The sequence below is a fragment of the Myotis davidii genome, unplaced genomic scaffold, assembly GCF_000327345.1.
Source record: "Myotis davidii unplaced genomic scaffold, ASM32734v1 scaffold960, whole genome shotgun sequence".
NCBI lineage: Eukaryota > Metazoa > Chordata > Mammalia > Chiroptera > Vespertilionidae > Myotis > Myotis davidii.
Genome location: NW_006293003.1, coordinates 1,954,034 through 1,964,480, shown reverse-complemented (window position 1 = coordinate 1,964,480; position 10,447 = coordinate 1,954,034). Strand labels below are relative to the sequence as shown.

At 58.8% G+C, this 10,447-nt stretch overlaps 1 protein-coding gene across 1 annotated transcript in view; it reads right to left on the bottom strand.

Annotated features, from left to right (window-relative positions):
• Positions 1-10,447, bottom strand: part of LOC102767503 (neuron-specific protein family member 1) — a 17,880-nt gene that overhangs the window by 5,239 nt on the left and 2,194 nt on the right. Inside the window, exon 3 of the mRNA XM_006766573.2 lies at positions 46-158. Within this exon, the coding sequence (XP_006766636.1) occupies positions 46-158 (113 nt within the window). The remainder of the gene's footprint in view (positions 1-45; positions 159-10,447) is intronic.

The window sequence follows — 10,447 nt, the reverse complement described above, 5'->3', positions numbered from 1 at the left end:
CCTGAGTGAGACAGGGGCGCGGTCCCCGGGGGGGTGCGGCTTTACCTTGAGGATGAACCCGTCGGGGCAGAGGCGCTCGTACTTGTACACCTTGTAGACAACCAGGAAGACGACGCAGGTGAGGAAGGCCAGGGCGATGAAGACCAGCACGGAGACCTGCGGGCAGGGCGGGCGTCAGGGCGGCCGGGGGGCCATGGGCCGGGCAGACAGATGCACACATGGGTGTCTCTCATACACACACACACACACACACACACACACACACGCAGGCACACACACACGCAGGCACAGAGACAGTCACAATCACACACAATCTCACGCACACAGACACTCACACCAGCGTGTGCAGAGCCGTCTCGGAAGGAGGTCAGCAGAATCACTTTTCACTGGACAACTTTTCATACCACTTTCATTTCCACCAGACCCATGTGTCACCTTCATTTTGTAAATTAGCTATTTTTAGCATTCCAGGCCCTTCCTTGAGAGCTGCAGGCACAAATATGATTAAGCCTCATGGACACTCAGACACGTGATAGATGGTTGCCCGTCTGACTGCCGCCATCACCAGGTGACAGCAGCAGCCACCCGCTCATCAGCTGTCCTCAAACGTCTCCTGAGGCCTGGCCTGGCCGCCGCCCGTGCCCTTGAGCAGGACCAGTGAGCAGGAGCAGCCCCGGGCCCCACCCCTCTGACCTCCCCAGTGTCCCTGCCTGCTCGGTCAGTGTCTGTCCCCATCACAGAGGCCAGTCTCCAGAGCAAGGACACGGCTTCCTTCCCTGCTGCAAGCCGAGTGCCCAGCCCGGCACATAGTATATGCTCAGCTAACGTTTGCAGATAAATGTACACGGCGTGTGGGAAGAGCACAGAGGTGGAAGGTCCTGCCCCAGCTGGGGGACGTGGGGCCTGGGGGACAACATGACCCTGACCCTGTGCCTGGCACTGGGAGACTGACAGGATGGAGCTGGGGCTGGGTCAGGGGAAGTGCCATCCAATTCCGGGGGCAGGGACACAGCCACCTGGCCCCGGGCAGCCCAGGGAGACTGCAGAGGGAGCTGAGCATGAGGCTGGGTGACAAAGGAGGTCAAGTTGTCCAGAAATGGGAGGGGCAGTGGCCCCAGGGGCATGTAGCCCCAGAGGGAGCAGCAGGCAGGTTCAGGTCTTTCCAACAAGAGCAGGAACCCTACAGGCCAGGTGCTCAGAGGGGCGAGGTAGAAACTCAGCCCCTGCAGCCAGGCTCCGGTCGCTCAGCTCCTCTGGGCTGGGGCTCCTGCCTGCCAATGGCTGGGAGAGGACCCAGCTCCCAGACTGGTGGGAGGACCAAGGGCCCAATGCACACCGCTGAGGCCAGCACCTGGGCTGCTGAATGCTGCAAAGGAGGGAGGAGGAAGGAGGCGTTTGCTCTTGCACTGCAGCTGTCACCTGTCTTTCCCGCGCTCACTCGGGGAGGTGCAGAGCTGGGCTCTCAGTGCCGGCCACACAGCCTCCCCCAAGCCTGCCACCCACCCCACCCGAGCCCCCTCCCACACTCACTCCCTGCGGCTGCTCACCAGAATCTGCCCTGCCGGGGACCCAGCCCCTGCTGCAGCCCTCGGGGCCATGAGGCAGCTTCAGGGGGTCCCCACAGACTAGAGCAGCAGGGCTGCCTCACCTGGGTCTGTCACCAGAGCTGTACTGTAAGTACCTCCTTCGTAACCTTTATGTTTTGGGTGTTAGTGAGCACCATTACAAAAAGGCCTGTGGCACGTGACAAGTTAAGCCCCGTGAGAACACAATCTCAACAAAATCTTAGCAAAGTGAATTCAGCAGCACATTCCACCAATCGTGCACCACGGTGACGGTGACGTAGGATGCCCTCCAGGAATGCAAGGATGGCTCAACACCCACAAGCCGGCCACTATGACAGAGCCCGGTGACAAAACCGAGGATAAAACAGACGGTCATCTCAACGGACGCAGAAAAAACACCCGACAAAAGCCAGCAAAGGGGGTACAGAGGACACACCTCAAGATAAGAATAACGGTCATCTAGGTCGTGCCCACAGCTGGCATCAGACTCAACCGTGAAAAGCTAAGGGCTTTTCCTCTGCGGGCAGGACCAAGACAGGATGCCCCTCTGGCCCTCTTACTCAACACAGCATTGCAAGTCCCAGCCAGAGCAACTGGGCAAGAAAAGGAAGTGAAGGCCTCCCAACTGGAAAGGAGGAAGTACAGCTATTTGCAGATGACATGACATTATACACAGAACCCCTAAAGACTCCCCCAAAGCACTGTTAGAATTCCTCAACCATTCAGCTAAGTCGCAGAACACAAGTAGATGGGGTCGAAGGCACAAACTTCCCTACAGGTGTCTCGCACTTTCTGAGGGTCCGCGTTACACCACTCGGCTTTTACAAAAGACCTGCATCCGTGCCTGTGCTCAGGACGGAAAGCGATCGGAAGGGGATTCACTTCCATGAGCAGAGGGGGAAAGCAGAAAAAGCGCTGCGTCCGTTTTGCAGCGGGCCAGGACGCAGGCCCTACACACACACACACACACCCGCCCCATGCAGCAAGAGGGCCCGCGAGCTCCTCCCCCAGAACCACGCCAGCGTCTCGGCATCCAGCCCTCGAGCTGGAGCTGACTGCGCAGCCGGGCTTCAGCTCCACGCGCTCTGTGCGTCTGCCAGCAGCTGCGGCTGAGCTGTCAGAAAGCCCACGCTCCTCGGGGTGTTACGCGCAGCATAAAACGGAATGTGACCAGGCACTGCAAGCGCCATGAACGAAATGAAGACACTGCGTGTGCCTTGAATTTGGGGTCTTGGGAACGCTCACGAGTTGTCCATATAAGTTCACAGTAATCGCCTCTTTGCTTTAGGCCGTTCCAGCTCACAGGCGGCTCCACATTAACCTGTGCTTTCAGATCGTGGGGGACACTGGCACGCGTCCCGGGGAGGTGACGTGCAGATGGGGACATAGTGACAACACTGCACTGTGTGCCTGCAGGTCGCTGAGAGAGTAGATCTTAAAAGTTCTCGTCACAAGAAAAAAAAGTGAGGTGACGGATGTTCACTAGACTTACCGTGGTGACCACTGCAGTGTATACAACACTGAACCCTGTGGGCACTTCTGAGCTGAGAGAATGCTTCATGTCGATCCCATCTCAACCTCAAACCACACAGAATCCCATCTCCAGTCCTGGGGGGGCATCCTCAAACCTGATCGGGAACTTGGGAGCCTTGTCAGAGTTCGGTTCGGGCACCCCATCTGTTTAGATTTAAAAATAGCTGGAGCTGACCCAGCCGGTGTGGCTCAGTGGTTGATCATCGACCTATGAACCAGGTCACAGTTCTATTCCCGGTCAGGGCACATGCCTGGGTTGCAGGCTCGGTCCCCAGTGTGGGGTGTGCAGGAGGCAGCCCATCAATGATTCTTTCTCATCACTGATGTTCCTCTCTCTCTCTTTCTCTCTCTCTCTTTCTCCTCCCTCTGAAAGCAATAAAAATATTTTTAAAATAAGAAAAATAGCCCTACCTGGTTTGGCTCAGTGGATAGAGCATCGGCCTGTGGACTGAAGGGTCCCGGGTTCAATTTCCCCTCAGGGGCATGTACCTTGGTTGTGGGCATATTTCCAGTGGGGGGGGTGCAGGAGGCAGCTGATCGATGTTTCTCTCTCATCAATGTTTCTACCTCTCTATCGCTCTTTCTCTCCCTTCCTCTCTGTAAAAAAATCAATAAAATATAAAACAAACTAATAATAATAATAATAAAAATAACCCCAGCTCTCCCCACGGGCTGTCAGGAACCACTTCCTGGGCCTGAGCCTTCCATCCGGGATCCCAGGCCTCAGGGCCCAGGAGCTCACGGAGCTGAGAAGTCAGAGTGGGACAGTCCCCAGAACAGGCAAGGGAGAGGGCAAGGAAATACATCCTGGAGTCCGCAGGAGGCAGCGGCGGGCACAGCCCTTCCCTGCAGCCGGTGCCCTCGCTCCCCCTCACTCTGCAAACCCCAGGACCTAGGGAGCTCACGGTGGGAGGAGGGCGTGGAGTCCCCGTGTGGCTACCATGGCCCGAGGAGAGGGCCACGGGCCTCTTCAGGAGCCCCAGGGCTCAGCCCTGGCTCCCGACTCTGCCACCCGCCACCTGCTAGGCGAGTGACAGCAGGTGGCCCGCACACCTCACCTCCACGAGGGGAGCGCCTCTCGCTCTTACACGTGTATCAGGAGGATGACAGGGGTGGACAGCATGTATCGGGAGAACTGTGTTCCCCCCGAATCACAGGAGTCCTACCCAGGCACCTGTGCCTGACTTTATTTGGACATGGGGTCTTTGCAGCTGTGATGAAGTTGAGGTTTTCAGGGTGGGCCTAACCCACAGCTTTAAACCGCCCCGCAGTGCAGGGCACAGGGAGGGTCCACCGTGCATGTGTCAGACGCATCCTTGCCTGAGGCACTACACATGGGACTGCACATGCAAAGGAAACCAGCTGTCCTGAGCCCGTCCTCACCCTCCACAAAGCCAGTCCCCGGGTCAGGATTCGAAACACGCACGTCCTCGGTCAAATGACCTTCCGTTCGGGGGCCCAGCCCGCCCGATGGGGCTGAGCAGCCTCCTCCACAGATGGCGTGGGGACAACTGGGTATCTTCGTGCAGAAGAATGACACTGGCCCCTCCCCTCCCACCACACACGGAATAAAGCCCCGAATCTGAAAGCTAAAGCCATGAAACTCTTAGGAAAAAAACGTAAGAATTAAATCTTCACGACCATGGATTTGGTGCCTCAGACATGACACCCGAAGCACACACAACAACAAACGTAAGTCAATGTGCTCCCCCCGGATTAAGCAGCTGTGTGCACGGATGAACCGTGGCAAGCCAGGGCGAGGACGCCCACCGACGGCAGAGGACGTGCCACGGGGTTCGGGTCCGTGTCCAGACCTACGAGGAGCTCCCACAGCTCAGCCCGCAGACAACCGGCAGGGGCCAGAGCTGGTGGGCTCGGTGTTGGAGGGACTGGGTCCCAGTCTACTTCCACCCTGGCTGCTCCTTGACCACTCGGACCGTAATCCCCTACAACAGTGGTTCTCAATCTTCTGGCCCTTTAACTACAGTTCCTCATGTGGTGACCCAGCCATAAGATTATTTTTGTTGCTACTTCATCACTGTAATGTTGCTACTGTTATGAATCGTCATGAAAATATCTGATATGCAGGATGGTCTTAGGCGACCCCTGTGAAAGGGTCGTTCGACCGCCAAAGGGGTCGCGACCCACAGGTTGAGAACCACTGCCCTAAAACATCAGGACAGCAAGCTCGACCCTGGAGACTGAGGACACAAGAGACAACCCTGGAGAAGCTGGGCCTGAGGGACGCTGAGGGGATGGTGGCTGGGCTCCTCACTCAGGGGAGGGGGAGGGGAAGGAAACGTGCCTGTCCGCTGAGCAACGCAGTAAAAAATCCTGAGAAAATAAGACGGAGCCTGACCCCGTCCAGGGTTTGCAGCGGTTTACCTACAAGTTTTAGGTAACCCACCCAACGGTGAGCACAGACCACCCCACTCATTTTCCCTCCTGGATGAAGCCCCACTCGACCGCTGGGCCAGGACACGTGGGCTCTGCACCCTCCAGCCGACACCAAGTCCCACGGCAGCTAGTGGAGGTTGGGGTGTCCAGGCGCACCCCGAGGGGCTCTGGGGCACCGCTGACTGCTGTTCCTGAATATTTAACAGATGCGGCTTGAACACGTCCAGGGCTACCTGAGAGGGGGCTCAGGGTCATTAAGGATGTGAGGGGAAGATGCCAACCACCCCGACGCCTTTGTGAAGGTGCACAGGGCCCCCCACTGCAGCATCGATGGCCAGCAATGGCTTTGGCTGGTTTGGCTCAGTGGATAGAGCGTCCGCCTGTGGACTGAAGGGTCCCAGGTTCAATTCCAGGCAAGGGCACATGCTCGATCCCCAGTGGGGGGTGTGCAGGAGGCAGCCGATCAATGATTCTCTCTCATCACTGGTGTTTCTATCTCTCTCTCCCTCTCCTTCCTCTCTGAAATCAATAAAATATATTTTTTTAAAAAGAAGTGCCAACAATGGGGACCATACACACCAACATGGTCTCTCCTTCTAGAACATTCTCCCCCTCTGGGCAGACCGTGAAAGACATTCACGCAAGGCAAGGCCGACGTGGAGACCTTGGAATCTCATCACAGCCCGAAGGCAACGTAGCAGGGGTGGGCGGGGAGGGGTGTGGTTTGCTCACCCAGAACCACAGCTCACAGAGAGGGGGCGTGCGGCCCCAGAGGCAGCCACAAAGCACAAAGGGGCTGGCGAGCCCTGTGACCTGCCTTTGACCCGCCCAGTCATGGCCCTGGCATCATCCGAGGCAGGAGGGCATCGAGGGAGGGCAGGGAGGGCATCGTCCGAGGTGGGAGGGCATCGCGGGAGGGCATCATCCGAGGCGGGAGGGCGGGGAGCAGCAGCCCCAGCAGCACCGACAGCTGCCCCGCGGGGGGCGGGGGCATTCTTTGTATTGTTTATTAATTGTATATTTTTTATGATTTTGTTTGATCACCATTATGGTTTAAACGTTTATATATATTTATTTATTTATTAAAAATATCTATTGATTGATTTGAAAGAGAGAGAAAGAGAGATTTGTTGTTCCACTTTTTTATCACAAACACACACACGCACTCACACATACACACATAAACGCACACACACATAAACACACACACATACATACATAAACACACACACTCACATACACACAAACACACACACACATAAACACACACATAAACACACACGCGCACACATAAACACAAACACGCACGCGCGCACTCACACATACACACATAAACACACACGCGCTCACACATACACAAACACACACACATAAACACACACGCACACACATAAACACACACATAAACACACACGCGCACACATAAACACAAACACGCGCGCGCACACACATACACACATAAACACACGCGCTCACACATACACATAAACACACACGCACACACATAGACACACACATAAACACACACGCACATGCACACATAAACACACGCACACATAAACACACACGCACGCACGCACATAAACACGCACACACACACACACACAGGCGGAGAGTGAGGTGATAGCAGGTCTGGCGACACACACCAGGAAGAGGGGCGCCCAGCGTCAGAAAGGGCCTCCCCGCTCCCTGCCCTGGCCGGTTTGGCTCAGTGAATAGAGCATCGGCCCTGGGACTGAAGGATCTCAGGTTCGATTCCGGTCAAGGGCATGTACCTCAGTTGCAGGCTCAACCCTGGCCCTGGTAGAAGCCAATCGATGAGTCTCTCTCACATCGATGTCTCCCCCCCCCACTTCCAGTCTCTAAAAATCAATGGGAAAATATCCTGGGGTGATGATTAATAACAAGAAAAAAAGGAGCACCTCCAGGGGAGTGCCTTCAGAGAGGCCAGAAACAGAATGGCTGTAAAAGGCCGAGAGAATGTTCCGGAAGGGCGAGCACCCAGAACTCTGAGTCTGCCCTGACCTGGGGCTAGGACACCGCCCCCCCCCCCCACCCCCCCCCGCCACACCACTGTTTGGTCACTTAGGTTTTTATATATATAGATTTTAACCCCTTTGGAGCAAAGGCAAGCGGTGCCCCTGTGTGAGCCCCGCCCGTGGGCCTCCTGGTCCAACTGGCCGCTCGCTGACCCTGTGGCCCTGGGCGGGTCATGGCCCCACTGGGTGAGGAGCGAGACCGCCTGTGAGGGGCTCACACGCACGCGAGGACCAAGGGGGCTCTATGGGGCCCACTCGCCTCGCCTCCCCGAGCGCTGCGCCAGGCGACCTGAGAGTCACCAGCAAGGGTCCCGCTGGGACTGGGGATTCGGCGCCCAGGGGAAGGCGTCGGGCAGGGGATGCGCCCCCACCAGGATCCAGCACCTTCGTTTCTGGCTGATGTGGCCACGGGGGCCGAAATGCCGATTCCACTCCCAGGGCCTTCACTTCAAAGGCCCCCACGGACCTCACCAGGACCCCGCCACAGGCCTCCCACCAGGAGAGCCAGGGCGAGGACAGCCCCTCAGAGGAGGGGGCCCGGACCGTGACGGGGCAGGAAGGTACGGGAGGGCCCAGGGTCCCGGGGAGGCCACACGCCTAGAGGCGCACAGGACGGTGACCTGGTTCTGTGGGGCTCACCGTCGGTATCAAGTCAGCAAAGGGGAGGGTCCCTAGAGCAGGACGGTCACCCCAAGGGCCTGGTGAGAGCTCCCCGGCAAACGGGGCTCCAGGAGGCACGTGACCTCGGGTGTTCCAGCCAGGGGCAGGTGCCTGGGGGGGTCAAGGTCTGCCTCAGTTTCCCCTCCACATCAGGGGCACACGTCACCAGGTGTTTGGGTCTGAATGAGATAATCCGTGTAACAGGCTGGACCCGGTGTGGCTCACGAGTGCCCCACAGGGTAGATCTGTGACCACCTCACCCGGGCAGTGGGAACTCCAGGGCGAGTCCATCCCCAGGGCTTCCTGGGGGCGGTGATGCCTGAGCTGGAAGGGGAGGCCGGGAGGTGCGTGTGGCAGGAGGTTGGTGGCTGGGCCCTGGGCCCACAGGCAGGGAGTCGTGGGGAGCACCCCAGCCCCCGCTGGGCACCACCTGGGACTCAACAGCTTCATTTGTAAAAGGGGCTCGTGACACCCCCTTGGGGTGGCTGTGCCTCGGTGCTGGGCGCCTGAACACGCGTGGCCTGCTCGCTAGGAGGCGGGGGGATGGGCTCCCTGCGGCGCAGGTGCTGAGCTCCGACTGCACGCATCGCCTCCCGGGTGGGAGCAGCGAGGAGGCAGGTTCTGGCACCGCGGCCGGTCCCCTGGGACGGGCACAGGCCTCTGAGGTCCTCTGAGCCCAGGCTCTGGGCAACCGGAGCCAGGTAACCACCCGGAGGCCCGCGTGGCTGCCAAGCGCCTGGTGCGTCACCCATGCCCTCAACAAGGGGCCTGGGGACCCGCACCAGCTGAATGTGTGGGAAAGGCACCCGCAAAGGACCCGGCGCTGGGGGACTGCCTGGCACCCGGGACACTCGGCAGATGAAGGGACAGCCACTCAGTGCCCGCCCCCGCCCCGTGGACCTAACACGCTGGCGCTGGGAGAGGCGACAGGCCAACCGGGGGTGGGAAACCCAGACACTCAGGTGTGCAGATGGCGTCCGTCCCGCCGGGGGATGGTGGCCATCGTGACCTTCAAATCCAGGTCACGTCTGCCTCAACCGGGAGCCGGTCCCAGGGCACAGCAGGGGCAGCAGGTGAGGGAGCCGCTGGCCAGGGAGACAGAGCAGTGCTGACCCCGGCTCAGGGCCACCTGGTCCCGTAATGAACCTCACAGCCAGCCAGCAGCTGTCGGAGCACCAGCCACAGGCCCTCCTTAGACTAGCAGGAGCCACGGCCACAGACCGCTCAGGGCCCCAACTTCCCCACCTGCAGGATGGGCCTCCTCGCAGCACTTACCTCGGGGAGGGCTGTGGGAGGAGATGAGTTTACACGGAAACATCCCGTCCCCCAGCAACTCCGATGGGACCCCTGGACCAGGCAGGCCTCTGAAGGGCTTTTCTCCACCCAGTGAGCAGCGTGGAGGGACGGGCGGGGGAGGGATTTCAGGTCACCTGCCAAGCCCCCTCATCTCCTTTGGTTTCCATCTCAACTATTAACCAACCCCCAGGGCTGCCTGGAGCTAGGACAGGACTCCACGTGGAGACACTCAGCACAGAGCTCACGAGTCCAGGAGAGCGCGAGGAGGCCACCCTGCAGGGCCAGGCGACGCCTTTCAATCCACGAGGGCCACCCTTTCACCATCTGTGTTTCCCAAAGAGCAGGTTTCCAGATCAGCATCCGAACTTGTCCCTCAAGCAGCACAGCAGTGTGCACGCTCAGAGCGCCCCAGGCCTGGGTTCCTATGGAAACCAGAGCAGCACTTCCCTCCCCAAGTGAGCACGTCCGGAGGGCCGCCCAGCCTCACCCTCCACACCGTGTAAGCGGGGCGGGCGGCAAGGAGAGGCTGACACAGAGCTCTGGGCCCCGGCCCTGCCACACGGGGCTGTGGCTGCTCTGTGCCTCGATCTCCCCATCTGCAAAATGGGTCATCCCGACAGTACCGCCCTCGGGGGGCTGTGTGGATGAGCTGGCACAAGTGAGGCGCGGTCTGTGTCGGGCAGGGAATACGGGCAACATCACCCTCCTGCTCCTCCTTCCGGACGGTGGGGTCAGTGTTCCTGCTTGCTGAGTGGTTTTCACGTTTATGACCTTTGTCTAAAGGAGAGTTTAGGGGTGGGTTCCCCCATTATTAAAACTAAGTCACACGTGACCATTTGGGAAGATGAAGTTTTTTAAACCACCAGTGGTTTGGCGCAGCTGGGTCAGCCCAGATCCGTCCTGTCCGGTCCCTGCCCAGGTCATCACTGCGGCTCGGGACCCTCCCGAGGCCCAGCA